This window comes from Furipterus horrens, unplaced genomic scaffold (assembly GCF_987537825.1).
Source record: "Furipterus horrens unplaced genomic scaffold, mFurHor1.1.pri manual_scaffold_2, whole genome shotgun sequence".
NCBI lineage: Eukaryota > Metazoa > Chordata > Mammalia > Chiroptera > Furipteridae > Furipterus > Furipterus horrens.
In genome coordinates, this window is record NW_028327172.1 from 69,863,984 (window position 1) to 69,887,507 (window position 23,524).

The 23,524-nt window shown below is 37.3% G+C and overlaps 1 protein-coding gene across 2 annotated transcripts in view; it reads left to right on the forward strand.

Moving 5' to 3' along the window:
• Positions 1–2,360: 2,360 nt before the first annotated feature.
• The window catches only part of MTMR2 (myotubularin related protein 2), a 120,539-nt gene continuing 99,375 nt past the window's right edge, over positions 2,361–23,524 (forward strand). Inside the window, exons 1-2 of one of the 2 annotated variants that reach the window (XM_090265829.1) lie at positions 2,518–2,582; positions 15,718–15,788. Coding sequence is in view for 1 of the 2 variants with exons in the window: in XM_090265828.1 (XP_090121954.1) it covers positions 2,503–2,582 (80 nt within the window). In the remaining variant the exon portion in view is untranslated. Of the gene's footprint in view, positions 2,583–15,717; positions 15,789–23,524 lie in introns of both variants that reach the window. The other variant, XM_090265828.1, reaches the window with a different exon arrangement.

Consider the following 23,524-nt stretch of genomic DNA (forward strand, 5'->3'; position numbering starts at 1 on the left):
TGGAGATTTTATATATATATGACATAGCAGATAATTGTCAGAAAGAATTCAGCACTACTTTTAACTTTCAGCTGAAATTAAAGTATTATTTTCTTGTTCAACCTGAGAAGTTATTGTCTCACAGTTCAGGTGAGAAGTAAAACAGTAAGTTCAGAGGACAATAATAGTAACAAACCCAGATACTGAGAGCCTACTGTTCAACCAACTGTGTGTAGAGACAAAACTCTTTATGTGGTATTTTAATTCCCATTTTAGAGATAAGAAAACAGAGTCTTGGAGAAGCAACTGAACCAAAACTATGGAGCAAATTAGTGACAGAAGATTCCAATTCGGGTTTATCTGGTTCAAAAGTTTCTACACTTAAAATCACTGTTCTTTATTAATCACCAGATTGGCCCATAGACAAATTATTGTATCATCAGGTGGATGGTTTCAAGTGCTAGTAAAGAACTGGGTAGTAATATGTAGGCCTCCCATTCAAGGACTCATCAGTCTTCATCAGACTTAGCTTGGAAAACCTACATGAAAGTATCAAGTGACCATGAGTCAGAACTTTGGAAGGCTGGTAGGATGGGGAAGTACTAAGCAAATTATTCATGAATCATTGTAGGTGATTATGCTTGTTAAGTGTTTCTGGACTACTTACTCTTTCTGCCTGTTAGAGGAGGGCAGTTAAGGTCTCTTTAAAAATTATAGAAAAAACATTGGCTGTCATCCTGTCCTTGCCAAGCTGGAGAATGGAATAGAAAGGCTAAACCTTTTGTGTTTTCTCACACATTAATGTAATTCATTTTAGTAAGTGCTCTAGCTAATGCTGAACATTACTTTGGCTAAGTTGTTCTTTTGGGGAATGTATTTACAAGTTAATATTTCACTGGCTCTATACTGTTAACACTCTCTTAAAAACATCAGTTGTCAGTATAAATTAAATCTAGTTTAAATCAACATAATTCTACTATTCCTAGCATGGAAGAGTTTTTAAATGATTGTCTAACTTTTTACAGAAATAATATTTGCACATTTCCTACACCATATATGAGGTAATTGGGATTCAGCCTCAATCAGAAAAATTCCTTTATGGTATCCTCTCCATGTCCTTCCTGTGTCCTCTGTACACAGAAAATTACCGGCAGAAGCATTTCCTCTGCACCCAGTTCCTGTTCTCTTATCACAATTCCATCCTTTTCACTCCCTTCCTGCTCTGCAGGGGAATTTGAGAGGGCAGGGAATGATGGTTAAAAGCTTGCCCTCCATCCACCACCACCACATCCAGTAGTATAGTGTCTTTTGTTTTGCATATTTTTCAGTTCCCTCTCAATTTCCTCTTCCCTATCTCTGTGTGGCAAGGGATCAATGCTAAAGTGCTTTTCCCCTTCAGACACTTCCAGACCACACAGACTTCAATCCAAGTCACAGCAGAACTGAACGTTTCCGCTTCTTTTCTAGTGCCCTTTCTCTAAATACAATGCTGGCCCAGGATTGGAGTGGAAATAGAAAGACGAGCATCATTACTCCTCCCCGCCCAACCTCATTAGTCCCATGTTTTCCCCGTTACCCTTCCCTTACCAATCACTCTGCCACCCTTACTGTATCTTCCCCGCCTGTGGCCTCCATTTTTTGAAGTTTATGAATTAGAAAGTGTTTATATATATTAGTCCATTCCATCTTAACAACACTTATGAAGTGGGTAGTACTGCGAACAGCTAATATTTAAGTGCTCACTATGTGCCAAGGATTGTTTCAGGCATTTTACATGTATTTACACATCTAAACTGCGAAGCCATTATTCTTCCTATTTTACAGATAATGAAACTGGTGTTTAATGACCTGGGTACGCTGCAGGTAACTGGCAGAGGCAGGATTTTGAGTTTATGTCTGACGGCTCTAAAGCAGCCTTTAATCATTACTTACGAATTATTTAATCATTATTCTCGGCCCCTGATCTGGTATTTTGCCATTTCACCTCTCCTATCCTATCCTGCCCTCTTCCTCCCTTCCTGACAACTCCCCCCTTGAGTCCTTTCCGCGCCTTTAACATCCATCCTACCTTTCGCCCATTCCTTTTCGACCTTGTCTTCTCACCTTCTTTGACCTCCACATTCCCGTATTAATTATACTCGTCCCTCAGACCCGTGACTCTTTCTTTCGAGACCCTCGTCCCTAGTATTCTCTTAAGCCTCTCTCTAAAATTTCCCTCCTTCCACAGGTTCTTCGTCCCTTCTGCCTCATGGAACCCTTCAACCCAGAGAGCGTCACCTCCCTCGCCCACCACCCAGAAGCTGCACGGGGGGAGCCCCCAGGGGCGCCGCGCCGCACCGTCCTCCCGCTCCCCGCAGCCCCGGGCGCGGTGCAGTCTGGGGGAACATGGCCGCTTCCGGTCTCCCTCCCGGGCCGGCGCTGGCCTGACCGCGGCCCCGGGCCGGCGCACTCCTCCCTCTGCTCCTCCCGCCCCGCTGCGCGGAGGTCGCTTCATCTTTTCTGTCCCGCTTCCCCCGCCACGCCATGGAGAAGAGCTCGAGCTGCGAGAGCCTTGACTCCCACCCGGCGGTGGCACGGCCGCCCAGCGTGGATTCCCTGTCCAGGTAACCTGGATGCCCAGGGCCCCGCCCAGCGGCCGCGGGCGGGAGGAGAGGGTCCGGGACTGCTGGAAGGTGCGCCGACTGGCAGACTGGTTCTCCAGGGTGGTGCCGGAATTTCTTCCCTGGGACTTGAGCGCCACTTCTTCTCTCCCTGGGGCTTAGAGGCTGGGAAGAAGGAGGTTAAAACTCTGCTTCTCTGTCGCCCCCTCTACTTCTGTATTCTAATGCAGTTTTATCCCCGGTTGAGGCAGCCCTGGTCACCACTTTCCTCTGATCCCTTCTTTCCTCTCAAATCATTTTTTTAGACAGCCCTTCCCCTTCCCCCTTCCCCTCGCCCCGTTTCCTCCCTGCCTTTCTCTTCACTGCTCTTTAGCAAACTGCCCTCCAGTTTTTCCTCCACCCGTCTTTCTGTCTCTGGGTTTTGGATTCTTGCCCACCCCTTTCCTCTCTTTTCCATCAGTTCACTCCCTTATATTTTTGACGATTTTTCCTACTCTCTGAACTCCTCCCCCCACTTTGCTTAAAAATGGAAATAAAAATGCCCACTGTGCTTCTCTTTTTAAAATCTTCCAGTGGAAAGTCATTATCTAGGAATCTGAGTAATCTTTATCCTTGAGTGAATAGTGAGTGGTAATTTTCTTCCTTCTTGGGTTACCGGTTCTCCAGGTTATTTCTCTTCTACTTGATGAGATTCTTCCCCCCTCCCCCGTAATTTTGAGGAGAGCTTAGTATGCAGCTTTGGCGAGAGTTCTTGGGAGTATTAACCAGACAGGTTTTAGGCACATTTTTTTTTCCTTTGGTTTCTTTAAAATAGTGATTTAAATTTTTATTAAGAAATAATTGGAAATTATTTGTTATATAGCCACTATGAAATCTTATTTTCCACCGAAAAATAGTGCACATACAATTTTTATTTTTCCTCCCCCCGAATAAATTGAAGTTGCTATGTCTCTTTTAATTAATTTTGAACTCCAATAAATATGAGCGATACTGGCCTCCCCTCCACCCCCATTGCTGTTCAGGACCTCATTGGGAAAAGACTAGGTGATCCCATCCTTCTAAATTAGATTATTTTCCTATAGTCACCTGTCCATCCCTTTTTTGGAGTCCTTAACACGCACTGTGTAATTGTTGGTTTAATTGTCTTCTCTACTAGGGCTATAGGCTACTAATAAGCACAAGGGCCATATCTTGCTCAGCTGCCTAAACTAACCCCAGCAGTTAACAGAGGCCTTCCATGTCACACTTGCTCAGTAAATGTTTTTTGAATTTGTAGATTGAATTATCCAGGAGAGAATTTTACTTGGCTTTTGATTATGTATATTGTGCACTTAAAGCATTTTGTGAAATCTATACTTATTAGTCTGAAATTTAGAAAGCTGAGGATTTACATACTCAGCTGTGCAGCCATTCAGAAAACACATAAGAAAATTATAATTTTATGGGAAAATTACAAATTACAACTATGGTTCAGAATAGAATGTAAGAAAACCAGTGAGATAACCAGTAATTTCATCCAAGCCAGAGGATTTAAAACTACAGGAGGCAGCATAGTCTGTTAGAAAAAGGAAAGTACTGGAAGTCAGGAGGCCCAGGCACTAAAATCCGTACTTGTCTCAGGTACCTATTTGGCGTGTATCATTTAACTTCTCTAGTCTGCAGTTTTCTCATCTTTTAAAATAACTTTCCTAGTCTGCAGTTTTCTCATCTTTTAAAATAAGGGGGTTGATCTAGCAAATCCATAAGGTCTCTTGGAACTCTAAAATTTTATCATTCTTTATCTTGATAAGATGAATGCAATTTTATCCTTCTTAGTTATTCATATCACTTAGTTATCAATTATGAATGCATTCTAGTCAGTTTCTAAGATGATTGCATTCTTATCAAATATTCCCTTTACAAATAACCTTTGTTATGGATTTTTGAAATTACTCTAAATAAATGTTGTTTGTTATCATAAATTAATGTACATAATTGTGCCACTTAAGCACATTTATTTCCTAAAGATAAAAGAAAGCTCAGCAACTGTAGTTGAGTTTATAGATCTATTTTAATATCTTAATAAAAAATTATGTTACAAGACTTTTAAGAACTTTTGAAAAAATTTTGAGTGTTCTGTTAGCGTATGCTCTCTGGACAAAAATAAAAGTATGACTCCACTTTCCACATGACAAGGCCAGCTTTTATTCCTGTCCACTGGAAGATAGAAAGATAACACTTATTGAGTGTCTACTGTATAGAATTGCCCTGGCTGGTTTGGCTCAGTGGATTGAGCGTCGGCCTGCGAGCTAAGTGTCGCTGGTTCGATCTTCCAGTCAGGGCACATCAGAGAAGGAAAACTCTGACTCCAAAAAACCTCCGCTGCCTTGCGGCATACCTCTTCAGGGGAAAGGCTAAGGGAGTAAACCCTGACAGAAAATCCGGAGCCGGAGTCCCTAAGGCGGTTTGACGTTATAGTCAACACCGGCAACTCCTGCGGCGCACCTGAAGCCAAGCTGTATTGACTCCGTCTTTCCCTTGGATCCTTCAGCTGCGAAGAGAGGGGGGGTCTGCTGCGTGGGCAACAGCAGACCCTCCATATCACCCTGCCCAGGATCTGTAGCTTCAGCTTCACTGGAGAGGACACTCCAGCGTCATCGCAAGATGTCGATTCAACACGGGAGGAGACAGATACCGTGTCACTCCCAAGTCGGACTGCACAGCCATTCTCGGCGGTGCAGATAGACTCTTAAGAAGCTACACCATCGTCTCTCGAGACGGACGGCTGCCGACGACGACTGTATAGAATTCATCCTCGCTAAATTCTTTTATATCTTTTAGTTCATGAATCATTACCCCTATTGGTGGCACTTTCTTTTATTAGTAGTAAAGAATAGGTGCATTGTAGACACTTTTTGGAAAACTTACATTTAAACTTAATCTAAGCTAACAATCACAGGTGATTCTAATATAATACAAAGGCACAGCAGACAACCATGGTTGTAACAGCTTTGTTAAGTGGCTATCCGCATTAAGTTTTTACGTGTGAATCTGTGATTAACCAAATTATAGATATTTGAACTATGCTATCTCAGCCTTTTGCAGAAATGTCACCCTTAAGTTGTAGTTTATTTTTATGCTTTCTGTTTTATACAATTAGGAAATTTTTAATTTCAAATTTTCAGTTAGAAAATTACCTTGTGAATTTGTTTTGATGTCTTCTGCAAAATAGGGTTAATAATACAGTTTCACGTGTTACAGATTATCTTTTACATACTAGGTTGGCATTAATTTCTGCTGAGTTTAGCGCCAAGGAAAATTGTTTATGCAGGAAATTATTGTTCTTCCTATTTGTTTAAAAATGGAAACTATGTAACTGCATTGTCCTCTTCAGTTTAGCAAATTTGTAACTGAAATTGGTAATATACTAATCTCTAAGTTCTTTAATTTCTTCTATTAGATTCAGTTTAAATACGTGTTATATTTAAATATGTTAATCTGTAAGATGTTTTGGGAACTATATAAATCTGAAAAAAATACACGCACTCATCTGGTTGCCCCCTTTTTTTTTTTTTGACAATGACACACTCCATTGAAATTGTGGGTTCTGTAATTCACAGTAAACATGTTTATTTGATATAGATATATATTGCTTCTAGTTTTGCCTTCTAGTTGTCGTAGGCCTGATGCCTTTGGTCACAAAAGAGCAATTTCATTTTTTCTTTTGACTTTTTAAAACATCTTTTCAGTTACAGTTGACATTTGATACTATATTAGTTTCAGGTACACAACGTAGTGGTTAGGTATTTACATAACTTGCAAAGTGATCCCTGATAAGTCTAGGGCCCACCTGGTATCATCAATAGTTATAACAGTATTATTTGACTATATTCCCTATGCTATACTTTACATCCTTGTACATTTCAGTATTTATATGGTATCCAGATAGCAGTTTCCTAATTACCATCCTTAAAAAAAGTTGTTTTTTTTGTTTTTTTTTATCTGGTGAGTCCTGCTTTATTGCCCTGCTTCAGTGAGCTGTTAAGCAACTCCTGTATATCTTGCTATTTACTGTCCATTCTGCAACAAGTTCAGGCCCGGAGAGAGTTGTGAAAAAATTCACTTTAGCACAATGATAATCTGGCTGTTTTCCATCATTTTATCTTGTTGCTTTTGCTCTGATTCTTGATATAAATGTGACTTATACAGGATAGAGATAAAACAATACTGTTGGCTATATATGATAGCTGTCTATGAGAGCCTCAGAATTATATGAGTTATACCGCAGAATTGAAAACTATATTGGTATTATTCTGCCTTAGTCTAGTTTTCTATTTTTCAGTTTGTTATAAAATGTACTGCTTGAGTGTGTCCCTTTACTTTTTACTATGCATAATCAAATGCTAATACAACTGACCCTTAAACAACACGGGTTTGGACTGCACTGGTCCACTTATACATGGATTTTTTTTTTCAGTAAATACCTGTACTGTTGTGATCATAGTTGGGAATTCTTGGATACGGAGGGCCACTGCATGCATTGATCTATACCATTTTATATAGAGGACTTGCATTATCTGTAGATTTTGGTGTCTACAGGAAGGTTCCTGGAACCAGTCCCCTGCAGATACTGAGGAACAGCTAAGTTTTGGGGGAGTCAAAAGTTATACTTGGATTTTCAACTGCAGAAGGGTCAGCACCGTAACCCCCATATTTTTCAAGGGTCAACCATATCTATATAATTAATGCTAAATACGTGCCCAGTGAACAGTTGAATCAAGAAATGTTGACTAAATGTTCACAACTTGTCTTACTGGTTGTTTCCACCCAAAGGATTAAAAAGGGTTTTCTTCTGTTGAATTTGGCCTATATAGTCACTACTTCAGGTGCAAGCTGAGGTTATTCTTGCATGAAGCCTCTTAACACTCTGAGCTGATTTTATTGACTGCATTATGTTTTCTGTGTTTAGTCTTATATATTTTCATGATACTATGTTCTCTTACCCTACTTTTTCTCATCTGCTACTCTTGATTACTTTGTTCTCTTTTTCTCTAACTTGTCATTTTATTTAATGTGTATTTCTCCCATCTATGTATCCTCATGCTGTAGTTCTTCTGGGCATCACTGTTTTCTTTTCAGATTATTTTGGTTTATCAGTTGATTTTTAGTTTATAAATTCATTAGCATTTATGAGCATCCCATATTTACATTTAACTTAGGTTTTAAAAAAATCCAAGGGGGGGGGTACTCATAACGTACTGAAAATGTATCCTCCAATTGTTTACATTTTTAAATGGCATGTCTTAAAATTATCATCATTTGAAAACAGCAAACCCTGGATTTCTGTTTCCATGAATTTGATGGTACTTGTATTATAACCTGAAGAGGTAGAAGAGTATGTAAGGTTTCTAAAACACATTTCTTAGCAAGGTCTTATCTCCAGTTGTATCTTCAAAGTCCTTTATAGCTATGTCATCGGTAGGAACTGTGCTTTTGGGTTGTTTTTCCAGCAGTGGTGATGGATTTGTGTCCAGTCATACGTTCTTACATTTCCTTTGTGACTCTTGGCATGTCTTCTGAGGGAACTGGCCAGGATTAGGGGTAGAAACTAGCAATAAAGTGAAGCTAACAGGTTGAACCACCAATTTTGGCCTTATTATTAGCACCTTGCATCAGACGTTGAACATATCGATAGCCTAAAAATTACTTATTTTGGATTTCTTTATTCCAGGACTCTAAAAAAAATTAAAAAATCTGTAACATAAGATCCAGTATTACTGTGAACTAACCAGTAATTATTGTGTAGATTTCCTGAAAGCACATTTAAAGGGATTCATTACAATATTAATCAAAAGTATGTAAGTAAAGCTGAACTTGGGACCAATGTATGTTTTCTTCTTTGCTTCTTATGCTATTATGAGTAGTCTTCTATTATTGTAGATCTGTAGTTCTAGACCAGTAGCATCAGCAACTCTTGGGAATTTGTTAAAAATATAGATTCCCTGGTCCCATCTCAGATCTAATCAAATGAAAAACTTTGGGGGTGGAGCCCACAGTTTGTGCTTTAGCAAGTCCTCCAAGTGATACTGATGCATGGTAATGTGTGAGAACCACTGCCTTCAGTCTTTTACTAATTGTTGCTTAGTAACTTCATCATCATTATTTGAAGTGGACTAAGTGAAGATCTATGTTAGAAGTACCTACTATAAGCCTGTTACTTAAGAGCATTTTTGTAAAACATTAACTGAAGTAGTGGAAAGTAAAAGGTATCTCTTGTGGATTTATTATATCTGATTCTTAGGGAATTTCCCGAGATCTTTTCTTTCTTAGCCATGAGTAACACAAATCAAGAATACACATTTTAGGCTTTTTCTTAAAAATAGATCCTTGATGAGATACATTACTGGTAGTATGCATTTAAAAAATGTGTTATAAAGAGGTAATTCGGGGCAGCACCTGAACCTATAAAGCCTGCCCAAGGGAAGGAAATACCGGGATAGAGAGGCTTAGAGAGCGGTATGTTGTTTTGGAAAGCTGCCAGGTTAATGCTATCTTATTCAGAATCTCCCGGGCTAAGGATGGAATGTGATTCAGCAGTTGACCAGTGGATTTTAGTATAGAATATTTTCTCCTTTTAAGGTCATTAGTTTTGAATAGGTAAAGCACTTTGTGCCTACTGTATGCTTTACATGAATTAAAAATTATTGAGGGGTTATAGTCAAGATTGGGAGTGATTTTGTAAGCCTGCTTTCCACAGGGGGAAAAAAAAAACAGACTGGTACAAGGTTATTAAAATTAAAGGGACTAGAGAAGATGTCCTCTTAATGAAAATAATAACCTCAATTCCCTTTCCTGTAACTTTATTATACAGAACTAATTGTGTTTATCCCTCTTAAAGTGTTTCTATATATGTATGAGTGTTGTTATTGCTATAGACCAGTAATGAGCAAGCTTTATAATTCTTCCCCTGCTCAAGTACATAGTACCCATGGCAGTAATTGCTGATGAATTTTCATTCCTTCAAAAACTCTTACTGAATGTGATTAACACTTAGGCTTATTAAATAGTTTCTAGTCTAGATGAAATAAGGGCCAGTGCTATGTTTTCAATATAATAGAAATTAACTTTAAAAATATGTTTTAATCTGTAGACTTAAAAAAATCTAAATACTGATACTTGGGAAACTTTTTCTTCATTTTATTTTATTTTATATTTCAAATTAGGGTTTAGGTTTAGCAGAGTATAACAGAGTATAACTGTGGCTTAAAATAGATATAATTTCCCCCCACATACATAAAAGCCCAAAGATAGTCGTCTTGGCTGGTGTGGCTCAGTTGGTTGGAGCATGTTGTGGGTTCAGTTCCCAGTGAGGCCACATAGCTAGCTGTGGGTTTGGTCCTGGGTCCCAGCGCTTACAATCCCCAGTCAGGCTGCATGTGGGAGGCAACCAGTTGATGCTTCTCTTGCATTGATGTTTCTATCTCTTTCTTCCTTTCTCTCTAACAAGCAATGAAAAAATGTCCTTGGGTGAGGATTAATAAAAAACAAAAACAAAAAGCCCAAAGACAGCACAGGAGAAAAAATTTTAAATTAATTCCTGCTGAGTTCGATTTTTTAGCTGTTTTAGACTTAAATAGGCATGCTGATTTCTAAACTGCAGTTAGTTTTCTTCTATCATGTCAAGTTTTTTCTCAACAGCTTATCTGAATGTGACCACTCTAGACTGGATCGAGCCTGGATCAAGCCTGGATCGAAGGGAGCACTAGTGCTCTCTTATTGGCTGAGAGCAAACCTCCCTTGAGTGGGGAGGGGTGGGGGGTGACCTTGGAGACCAGCAACAGGTTCATACTTGTGTAAGCTATTCAGTTACACATGAGACAGTGTGGTGAGAGGGTGTGTGCCGCTCTATATAGTGAATCGTATTCTGAAGTGTAGTCCGAGTTCTTGTCTGTATACGAGGAGTTAGCAGAATTTATTTTTTTATTTACATACTTATTTCCTTTCCTTCAGATCATTTCTGCTTCTGCTATTTCTTGTCGTAAGTGCCTAAGCAACCTTGATTCATTTTGTTATATTGGTGGCAGTTTTACCATTCCCAGTCAAAGGAGAAACATCACATTTGTCAGGCAAGCCTATTTTGCATATTTTAAAGTAAAACTTGATGATCAAGATAAGTCTTGGGCCCCTCACAAGTTGTGCAAGCAGTATGTCAAGAGTTTATGGATGTGGACAAAGGAAACGTGATAAATTGCCATTTGATATACCTATGGTTTGGCGAGAGCCCAGAGATCATTCAAGTGACTGTTACTTTTGTATAGTGAAAATGTTAGGATATAACAAGAAAAATAAATGTAAAATAAGAGTATCCTAGTGTACCATTAGCTATATGCCCAGTTCCTCATTCAGCTGAAATCCCAGTGCCAGTTTTCATTGAACTACCCTCTTTGAAAAACAGGAATGTGGTGAAGAACTAAGTGACAGCAACGATGAAGATTTTTAAATTGAAGATGACTCAGTTTGTGAGGGATTTGATCAGCATGAGTTGAGTGATTTGCACGAGATTTGGGACTATCCAGAAAGGCTTCAGAACTCCTAGCATCAAGACTGCATGAGAAAAACTTGCTTGAAAAAGGATCGAAGGCATCCTACTTTCAGTCAAGAGGAAGTGCATTTCTACAGTACTTTGAAAGTGACGGAGGCTTTGTGTATTGCCATAACATACATGGTTCAATGGAAGAATTGGGAATTCCAGTCTATAATGCAACTGAATGGCAACTGTTCATCGATAACTCAAAGCAGAGCTTGAAGTGTATCCTCCTCCACAATGGCAGTTTATTTGGTGTAGTCCCAATTGGCCATTAGGTTTGTTTTCGTGAAGAATATGAAGACATAAGGAGAGTCATCGATCTGTTGCAATATCACAAGCACAATTGGATCATCTGCGTTGACCTTAAAATGGTCTGCTTCCTTCTTGGTCAGCAATGCGGATACACCAAGTATTCCTGTCTTCTGTGTATGTGGGACAGCAGAGCTCATGAGAAGCATTGGGAGGAGTCGAATTGGCCTCTTAAGATCTGACCTCAAACCTAGTGATCAAAACATTCTACATGAGCCACTTGTTGACAGAAAGAACATTCTATTCCCACCTCTGCACATAAAACTGGGTCTCATGAAGCAATTTGTGAAAGCTTTGCCAACTGAAGGAGACTGTTTCAAGTATCTCATTTTGGCATTTCCTAGCCTGTCGTTTGAAAAGATAAAATACCTTAATAGGCATGTTTGGTAGCAGAACTCTACTATTTGTACACAGTTTGACTTACAGTAACAATATATAGCCTTTATTTGAATAAAATAACTCTAAATAAACAGTATATTCAGGTAATTTTTTTCTTTACCTTCCTTTGTATGTACATTTTGTATGATTTTGGGGACAAAGGGAGTGTATCCTGTACCGTAAGAAGTTGACGTGATAGAGAAAAACTGGGGTCATTTTTGGATTCTGATGCCAAAAGTTAGTCAAAAACAAGTGTCATATCTAACTCAACAAAAATTGTGTTCCCCGGTGTAGTCAATATAGATCTGATATAGTGGATCTGAAGTATCAAGGACACAGATTTTTTCTAACTTGACTGTTATCTCATGAAGCAAAATTGCTGCTGAAGCTCTAACCACTTCATCTTCATTCTAGTCAAAAGGAAGGAGAAAGGGAAGAAGAATGGCATGTTCTCTCTCTTGAAAGGATATTTATTTGAAGTTACACATAATCTTTTAAACTTATAGATAGTTCACCAGAACATGGTCCTCTGGCCACAAGGGAGGATAGGATATGTAGTTTTCGGGGAGGCCTTGTACTGTGCTAAGAGCTGGAGGTTCTGCCTCTAAGGAATAGGAGAGACTGGGTATTAGAGATGATCATTGAGTTCTCCCATAGTATTCCAAAGGAAGTCATTTTAAAGCAAGGAGGCATTTTCCACTTAAAGTCTGCAACACTGAAGCCAGAGACATTCTTAGACTTGCAAATGCAATGACCAAAATAAAAAATACACTGAGAGAGAGAGATGATATATTGTAGCTGACCAAAAAAGAGAACTATATTTTGGAATATTCTTGAGTTTTTTAACATTCTCCCTTTTTTGTGTATTATCTTGGGCCAGATTTTTATGATCCTAATCTAGGACCATAAAATAAAAGGGCCACATTTAATTTTGCTTGAAAATTCAGAAAAATAAGTGTTTTATGCATTTTCCTGTCACCTAATATAAATGTTGATATTTTAAGCATGTAATGTCAAACACAAGCAGTTTAACATTTGAGAGTGGGTAGAAGAGGGTAGAGAAATCTCCTTTGAATTGATACATCATGAGTCAAAAATATATCGTCTCCTTTCTTAACAGAATTGCCAGTTACTGATAAGGGCAAGTGAGCAGTTGTTAAAGTAGGACTTTGTTATGCGGAGGTAAAAGGGATAATAACTTTGGCTGATGATGGGCGAGTCATTACAAGCTCTAATTTTCCTGAGCTAGGCCAAGATGCTCAGTATAGTTCAAAAATAAGGTTTCATATCATACAGATGTCCTCTGTTTACTGGTATTGGATAACAGTCCTCAATCATAACCAAAGGCAGTACCTAAAAATATGAACACCTGACTTCCGGCCAAGATGGAGGCCTAGACTGGCACGCTCCGTCTCCCTCCACAACAAAGAAGGACTACAACTACTGCAAAACCAGAAATAACCATAAGTTCCAGAAAATAAAGCTACGTGGAAGTCCAGCGTATGAAGTTATAAACAAGTGGTGCTCATCCGGACGGGTAGAAGGGGTGAAGCCGGGGTGGAGAGGTCAAGCTGTGCTGGCGGCGACAGCTGCGTGACGGGCGGCGAGACAGAGGTAAGCACAGACGCTCATATATAAGAGGAGGCGAGAAGCGCCTGGGGAGCACCCCTGGCTACATACCAAAGCCGTCAGCTCGTGATTCCAACACCGAGGAAGGCAGACCCTCATTGCCTCGGACTGTGAGGCCCGGAGGGCATGCGGTCGGAGGAGGAGGCTCCCAGTCTCTCAGATGAGAGTGAACGCCAGGAATCCATCTTGGACCCGCACCCCCACACAGAGCGCCACAGTGTGGGAGAAGGGTCATCCGGTAATGATAAGGGCATGGGGCTCCACCCCCTATAGCATAGGAGGTGTGACAGCCCCGCCCAGAAAGCAAAGGTAAACAAAAAAAAGTCAGGATGGCAGGGATCATGATAAGAGATCCCAATCACTCAGCTAACCAGACAACAAATATATGATCTTTCGGACCATCAGATAGATAATCTTTCTGAGGCTCAGTTCGGATCTATAGTTATAAGAAAGCTTACAGACCTAACAGCAGCTCTTAAACAAGATGGGGAAGGAATGAAGGCTAGTCCTGCTGAAATGAATGAAAACACATACGAAACAAGTGGTGAGGGAAGGAAAACCAGGGATCAAATCAAATCGAAACATAGGGAAGGAACAAACAGTCAACCAGTGCAGAAAGAAGAAATGAAAAGTGAGGAAAATGAGGAGAGGCTCAGAAACCTATCAGACAGCTATAAGCGGGCCAACATCTGAATCATAGGGTTGCCAGAAGGTGAAGAAGAGGAATTAGAAATTGAAAAATTATGTGAAAAAATAATGAAGCAGAACTTCCTAACTTAGGGAAGGAAATGGAATTACAGGTCCAGGAAGCACAGGGAGTTCCAAAGAAACTGGACCCAGGGAGAACCACACCAAGACACATTGTAATCAAAATGTCAAAAATTAAGGATAAAGAGAAAACCTTAAAAGCACTAAGAGAGAAGAAGAGAATTATGTACAAAGGGGTCCCAATAAGACTGTAAGCTGATTTCTCTAAAACTGCAGGCAAGAAGGGACTGGCAAGAGATATTCAAAGTAATGAAAAGCAAAAACCTACAGGCACGAATACTCTATCCAGCGAAGCTGTCATTCAGAATAGAAGGGCAGAGAAAGTGCTTCCAGGACAAAGTAAAACTGGAGGAGTTCATCAGATCCAAACCACTGTTTGGAGATGTTAAAGGGATTTGTTTAGGAGGAGGATCAAAACTATGAACATTAAAATGAAAACTGTCACAACAACAGTAGCTAGAGAATCGAAACAAAAGCAAACTAAGTAGGCAACGAGAGTTAAAAAAGAATTATAGGTATGGGGAACGTATTGGGGGGAGGTCAGCGGGGGGGGAAGGAAGGGAGATGGTACAGGAATTAAGAAGCATAGTAGGAGGGAATGGAGTAGACAGGAAGAGGTTGAGAAGAACTATATGCACAACCAATGGGCATGGACTAAGGGGGGGGCAACTCGAGGGAGGTCACTGGGTGGAGGGGAACAAAGGGAAAAGAAATTGGGACAACTGTAACAGCATAATCAATAAAACATTTAAAAAATATATATATATATAAACACTTGAGATAAGCTTTGCTTTTCAAGGAGTGAGTAGATAGTTGTTGTAATAATAAATTAATAATATTAACATTAATAATATAAGTGACAGCATTTAACATTTATTGAGTGCTTGCTGTATGCTGGGCATAGTGCTAAATCCCTTAATATGTATTTCCTCACATAATCCTTATATAAAATAAACAGTATTGTTGTTTCCATTTTGCAGATGAGAAAACTGAAGATCAGTGTGAGCAGTTCAATGTTTGACACCAAATCTATGTGCTATGGAGAGCCCAAAGATCTGGTGCACAGAGCCAGGCCAATGCTTGGCAGTTTGAGGGCAATCCCAGGGCAGGTTAATTGGGTGGTAGTGAAAAAGATGTGTTTCCTTGACCACTGCGCTGCTGAGGCAGAGAAGGATAAGGTGCACAATCCATTAATGAGTTTAGAGTACCCATATTGGGAGAGAACTTTCTCTAGCTTTGAAAGAAAATAGGTTGATTTTTTTTTTCTTAGCTTGATGATTAAGAGGATAGTATCATTACCATTCAAAAGAAGAGTTTTACATTAACCATCAGATAAATTGTGAAGCAGGTAAACACCAGCGAAAGTTTCCTCCCCTATGCTCCCTCTCCCTACCTCCCCCACAGGATTTTCAGACTAATTTAGAATATTTTATTCCAGGGTTCCTTAAATATCTGAATTCCCCTAAGTTCCTTTGTGTTTGTTTACAGTTAATGTGTTAAGAGCCATTGACATTTGAAGATCATCAGAAGTGGAGATAAAACATCTCAAAAATTATAATGTAAGTGAATGGGAAAATGAAAATAAAAAATGGACAAAAGTTAATATTGCCAACATTTCTGGAACCCATATATTACCCCAAATGAAATTTTTGCATACAAATAACCAGTAACTACAAACTTGAGTCCCAATTCCAAGTCCCAGCTCTTAAAATTCTGTATTCTCTTCTATCTGGGGGAAAGTGACTAAATTTTTGTCATTGGTAATTTTCTATAGAATTCTTTGGCTTCCATGTACTGTTTTTTCCCCTTTCCTCCTTAGTACTTTACCCTTTGACAACGGCTCATGCTATATTTAAAATTGTGTGTGTGTAAAAAAAAGTATGTGTGTAGAGACTGAAGGCTTTGCTTTTCAGCTGCTGATGTATGTTTTACCCAATTTTAATTTTACTACCGTTTTGTATGTCTCTTAGCCAAAAATACAACCAGTTAGCAAGCTGGCCTCCTCTCTTCCTCCCCTTTCTTTATTCACTCCCTTCCTCCCCTCCTCCCTCCATTCTTCCTCTTTATAAATATTTGTTTAGCATCTGCTGTGTTCTGCACAGTATGCTAGATCCAGAATTCCTAAGACCTTGGCACTGAAACAAATTATGTCATATTTTTTATACAGTTAGGGGCATAAGAGATCATTTACTGTGAGTAGGACTTGTAATGTTCTCAAGTGTGGCTATGGCTCACCTGCAAATTTCAGTCGCCTGTGCTGCTTGGTGAACATTTAGCTTCCTTGATTCCAGCCCAGGCATTCCGAATCACTGGGAGTGGGCCCAGAAACCTTAACTTAAAGGGAAAACCACCAATCCAGCTACGGTAGATAAGGGAATAGACCTAGAGAAATTTAATAACTTACTCAAAGGCATAGTAGAAGGCCAGGAAAGGTTGGTATTGTTTCCTCCAATGTCACAGAGCTATTTAGTGCTGTAAGTGACCCAGTTCTAGATTTCACTAACTCACATAGTGAATTTTGTTGGACCTGACAGCTTCACTGTGTATACATAAAATTATTACTAATCTATCGTTGTTCCTAAAAAGATCACTAAAAGCACATATTGGTTATGTGCATGAAAAACATGGGGTGTTTATCCTCTAGTCAGTTACGGAACTGGTTTTAATTTTGAAATCCTTGAGTGGAAAAAAACCTGGTAGTCCAGGTAGAGGAAAAACACTTTTTCTTTTTCCCCCCATTGCACTATTTCTACTTGACTTTTACGTTTTATGCTTTTGAGAAGGAAGAGTCTGATTTTGTTTTTGAATGATGGTGGTAGCTAGCATATTGTTTTGCAAATAGGTGCTTGGTAAAGTGTAGTATGAACAATATGTAGTATGAAAACATATGAACATAGGTAGTATGAAAAAACTTTGTTTTTCTCTTTGGATTCTATGAGACAATATTAAGAATGGTTTTACTTGCTTGGTACAGAATCTGATGCTTTATGTACCAAGCCAGAGATCTTAAGTAATTGTTTATATTTTTAGTACTACATTGTTGTGGTTTGTGTTCACAATATCTCTGAGGGGCTGAAATATTTTAAAGTATTTTATGAACTATAAGAGTGAATTAATTTTGGTGTGTATATTTTGTATAGTATTGTGGATTTTTATATTGATAGTTACTGAATTATAACCTTATATTAGTAAATATAGTTATCCAATTTTACTTAAAATATTCTATAATTCTGAAATTTACTACTACATTTAACTATTAAAAGCAGTTACCCAATTTTCTGGATATTTTGGATACATGTTAATTTTGAGATTTTAGAAAGTGACATTTTAAAATCACTTATTCATTTCTGGTAAATTTATTATATTTTTAATTACAAATTTTCTTTCCATTAAATTTTTTGTGCTGTTTTGTAATCATAGATTTAAAGTCATAAATATAATAACTTTAAAAAAGACCCTTGTCTATTATGTATTCTAATTCCTTCATTTTTGATGTTGGGACACTAAAGTTAGAAGTTTTTTGAATGTTAAAATACACGTGAGAAAAAAACAATAACATTGATTGTATTTCTGTGATGATATGTGTGAAATGCTTTGAAAACTGTAGTGTTGCACAAATATACTATGGTTACTGCTATCATGATAATACATCCACTGAGTTTCCTTGTAATTTAATTGAAAATGTTTACTATTATTTGATTTAAAATCAGAAAGAAAAATACATATGCTTGTCATCTGAGTTGTTCTCTTATTTTTGGTGACTTGGATTTTACTGAGTCTCTCTTAAACAGATGGTACTAGAGTAGATACTTGGCAGGTTACCTAAAGTTCTTGCACTGTGCTAATCCAGTCCAGATTGTAACTTAGTAAACTGTAACTACACAAAATGCCCAGGATGGTACTTCTATTTTGAAAGGATTTTGTTAGAAATTTTCTAAGAAAAAAATGATCAATGAATGAATAAATGAATGTCAGTATTATCAATGTAATCAAAGTAAATAATAGTAATGTTAACGCATTTTGGTGTAGTTTTTATAGTTACAAACTGTTTAACCTACATCTTTCTTAGTATGGCTACTAGTGTGTGCTGTATAAAATGATTTGAGTGTTTAAATCAGTGTTTAAAAGAGTAATGATTATGGTCTTTAGAAGTATACTGAACTATATAAACTCAGAAAGTGTACTATGTTACATAATACAAACAAAGCGCAGTGAAAAGTGTTGATTATTTTTCAGTCCTGGGTTCTTCAGTTCTGGTTCTACTTCTTAACACTGATTCTGGAATAGTCGCTTGATTTCCCTTAGCCTGATTCCCTTCTCTGGAAAAAGGGTAAAATGATACCTGCTATCCTATCTTTATAGGATTGTTATCAGACCTACACATAATGGTTGATGATGATGACAATAATTTAGACAGCTAACAGTTTTGTAGTGTGTACCATGTAGGCACTGTTTTAAGTATTTTACATATATTAATTGATTTAAATTGTTTTAACAATCCTGTGAGATATAAGAATTATCAGTATCCTACTTTATAGATGAGGAAAATGAAGCACAGAGAGGTTAACTTCCTCAAGATCTCACAAGGGATTGAACACAGAATTTAGTACCAGTCCAGCTCCAGAGTTGGTAATATGTATGGAAGATAATGTGTCTGAGAACACTTTTGACATTTGTAAAAAGCCATGCTAATATTAAGTATTAATACTTTAAAATCATGTTTAAAAACTCTTTTTTCAGTGTTATACAGATAGTGAAAAAAGACAAAAATAAGCAAGAAAATAGTGTCTTTTTTATTATTTATGATTTGTACTAACTAATTTGGTAAATAGGGAATAGTATTCAAAATTATGGAGGGATAAATCACTGAATGATATCAGTACTTTAGATTTTTAACTTAGCCTATCCACATTAGAAAGAGAAAGAGACAATGAATGCTCATCTTTGCCTTCTGTTTTAACTTAGTGTCTACCAACAAAACAAAATACCTGTTAAGTTCACTTTTATGGTTTCAGGTTTGTACAGTATCTCATTACACTGAAGGGGGAGTGACTGGTTAATAGTAATGATTAGGGGAAAACAAAAATATCTATGTGATCATTTGAAGAATGGCTTTGTGACTTTCTAATTTTAATAATGAATTTAGATTTGCATGATGGAATGAGAAAATTACATGCAAGGTCATTTATCAAGACATTTAAGCCTTAAAGACAGTCTGTCTCCATTCTTGTTCTTTAGGATTTTTTTCATCTTGGGATAAAAGAATACGTAAGTTGGGGCAATCCTTTTCTCAAGATACCATGTCTTGAGACACACGCCCCATGTGCTTTTCTGTGTCTGGGTAAAAGTGTTTGTTGAGCAAGTGTTTACTGAATATATCAACCTCCCTCTTTTAATTTTTCTGACCTTACATTTCAATATGGGATAGAAGTATTTGTTTTTACAAGGAAATGCAGTTTCAGAGTCATGTGCTTTAAGCTCTAATGATCTGACCAATTTTTACTTTAGTATGACATATTCTCAGTTAAACTGATTTGTAAATAACTTCCCCCCTCTAGGCTACTTACGAATCCATGTAAGTTTTTATTTTAGCTCTTGTCTGAGTTTGAGTCAGAGATTTCGGAAGGAATCCTTAAGGGACTACTGAGGGTGTTGGGATTGATTGGCGCCAGAACCTGAGGTCCATCTTACTTTCCGTACCCAGTCCCCTATGGACACACTAATTTTAGCTCTAGAAGTTTGGCTTCTGCCTGTTTTATTTATTTATATTTCCAGATGAGATCTTTGAAGAAGCAATACTCTGCAGAAAAAAAAACACCATTTTTAAATACAACCTGGTTTTTTAGATTTGCTGCTGCATTACCAGATAATACTCCCTGACTTTCAGTTTAGAAAATGTAGTTGATAAGACACTAAAATAAAATAATACAAGTTAAACTTTACCCGAGATCACATGTACCTTAGAACCTTGGGGTTTTCCAGACTAAGTGCCAATATGCGCCAGCTGTCTCAGAGCTCAAGTCCCCTTTGTTTCTCTAAAGAATATAAAATGTACTTTCTCATGTCCGTCAATCAGATGCCATCATGAAAGGATCTTTTATGCCATCTCTTTTATACTATAGATTGGTTAAGTTAAAAAATTCAGGGTTCCGGGCTAGCATTTTAAAAATAATTATAGGCTGTACATTAATTTGTTTTAGGGAATTATTTTTTTATTTTGGGTATTTTGCAAATAGTCTGACAATAAGTCTTTTGTGTCTCAAATGCTTTATACACACTACAGGCCTTTTATTATTTTTTTTAAAGAAATTTTCAGCAGAATGACTAATAGTGCACGAAGAGAGCTTATGACAGACACTGTAGTCGATTGTGTAAGTATTGAGAGCAAAATTTGCATTCCTAGAAAAGCTTATTCATAGTCAGAATATAGAACACATTTTTTAATGTTCTTCGGCAAGCATGCTATGTATGTGATCAGGACATTACTTATGGAGAATACATTTTAAAAAGAACCTTTTCTTTCCATGGACTTCTGATGAAAAATTAAATTGGCAGTAGGACTGAAGTGGTTTAAGTAAGGCAAGTGGTTTAGATCTTATTGTAATGACTATGATCAGTGATGACTGTAAATTAAAGACATGCAACGTCTCCCAAATTCTCTGGAGGCATTTGTTTACTATGACATGAAATATGTGAGACTTGTTTCCAGATCATTTTGTGTTAAGAGTGCCTAATGCTAGTAATGTTTATCTGTATCTCTAATGTTCAGAAATACTTTTTCACTTTTACTGGAAATGTTTTCATTGGATTTTGAAATATATCAGGAGAAGTGGAATATAAATATATTTATGGCATGTCTTAGTGCTTGGATTTTATTTTTCTGTTCATTAGTATGAAATACGTCCCAAGTATTAGTGGGATTGACAATAAAATTATGATAATTCCATTAACCACCTAGGAAACAAGCAGGGCTAGAGAGGGTCCATGCTTTCATAATGCTTACATTGAAAAATACTAGTGATAAACTGGTTTTGTGATTGAGGCTTTGAGTCCGTTTTCTGCTTGGATATATCAAAAGTTCCATAGGATGTGTTTATGTATGTGTGTGAGGGTGTGTAATATATTGTAAAAAATTTTTGCTCCTGATTTTTGTACTTTGTATTGTGATTCATCAAGTAAAACTTTTTTTAAGTTAAGAAATTTGTACATTCAGTTATCTTGTTCAAAGGAGGACATTTTACAGTACAGATTTAAGTGAAAAATACTTTTAGGGCCAAGTGCTTTCTTTAATTTAATTGGTGGATTCCTTCTTAAAAGGAGAACTTTATTTCAGATTTCATCTTGTATTTCCATAGTGTTATTTGTTGATCACTTTCTATCAGTGCTTTTTTGATCGCTTTCACAGTCTTACAAGGAATCATTTTATAAGAAGAACTTAGATTAAGTAACTTGCTTGAATTATTACCTGCTAAATGGTGAAACCAAGTCTCTGTGATCCTAAAGCTCATGTTTCCAGCCACTCAGCAGTTCTGTGCTTGTGTTCCATTCTGGGTTTCTGTTGCATCCTTTATTCTCACAGTGCACTATTAAGAGATACTTAACATATCCAGCACCTTCAGACTATAAGTCCCTTGAAGAAAATGAATCAGTTTTTAATTCTATTTCCAGTACGTAATACATTGATGATATTAGTAGATGTCTGTAGAAGAATATGAAAAAGGAAATTTAGGAAGTTCCTGCTCCCCAAATGGAAGGGAATAGTGGGAAGAACAGAAGGGAGGGTGCCTAAGAGGCCTTTAGTTGGACGTAGAGGTTCTTAGTCTCCATCCTTCCAAAGCAGCTGAAGGGTGCTTTGAGGTGTGGGAGTGTTTGGAGGTGATAAGTGAACCCCTGCTATCTGGAGACAGATTTCTCTGCCTTTACAGCTTTAACAGGGATACTTTTTTAAGTTCAGTAATATTGAGGCAAGAAGTATTCTGTAGTAAGTACCCAAAATCATTTACTGAGACATAATTTTCTATTTTTAGAAAAAAATTTGAAATGTTTATTGATTTTAGAGAGAGAGGAAAAGAGAGAATGAGGAAGAGAGAGAGAAACATCTATGTGAGAAACATTGATTGGTTGCCTCTCATACATGCCCCAACCAGGGGTTGAACCTGCAACCTAGGTATGTGTCCTGACTGGGTATTGAATCTGCAACCTTTTGGTACATGGGATGACATTCTGACTAAGTGAACCACACTGGCCAGAGCAGGAATAAGTATAACTTAAAAAAGAAAAAAGAAATTCCCAATGGAAATAAAAAATACTTAATGATATTATTTTGAAAAGCAGTAATTTGTCTCCCTGCCAATAATTTGTTTGTATAACTGTTCACCTAAATATTACACTTTGAAATAGAACATTTGAGACCAAAAGGGTGGAACATTGCTCCTAGGAATAGTGAGGAAAGGAAAAAAGCATTCTGCTATAATAACAGTGGGCCAGTAAATGTGTGGGAATGACTTAAGAGATGAAGGGATTTCTGTTTTGAACTTGTAGTGGAAAGAAAACTGTCATTCTGCTAAGATATTATCAGAACTGTTAAAAAAACAGAGTATGACTAGTAATGGCCTATACTTGCCTTTCATAAATCAACCTAAGTTCTGTTGTTTCATATGTAGGTGTGCATGTGTATGTTCATTTGGTTATTTTGTGAAACTAGAAGGTAGAACTTAAATAATATTGACTTGATTCTTTTAAATTAGGAATAAAGAGAATAATGTAGTTTAGGGTAGAATTGAGGAGTTGGTTAAAGAGAGGATTTCTAGTGAGAATTGACTTCCCATTTACAGGAGCCATGGCTCTGCAAATTTGAATAAATGTGTTCGTGATTATAAATTGTTCACATGCTTTTATACTTTAACTGTTAAGGGTTGATAATAAAAATTAAGTACATTAGAATATAATATCAATTTTACTCTAAGAGGTATTTTGAACCTCTTGGAAAGAGGCGTCTACATATGAATAAGTATAAAGAAAAATTGATATTATTAACAAGGTTATTCCACAATGCTATTTAATTTTGATAAATTTTATTGCTTTTGAGAAAATAATTATAACAACTTCATTAATTTCTGAAATGAGTATAATGTTTTTGATATAGCCCACTTGACTAAAATGAATACAGATATTAATGCTTTGAGGGCAGGAATTATGTATTACCTACCCTTGAGGAATTATGATTGTTTTTGTTTCAAAGCACACTTAAATCTCTATTATTTTTTTAAGTATATTTTATAGATCATGTTGTTAC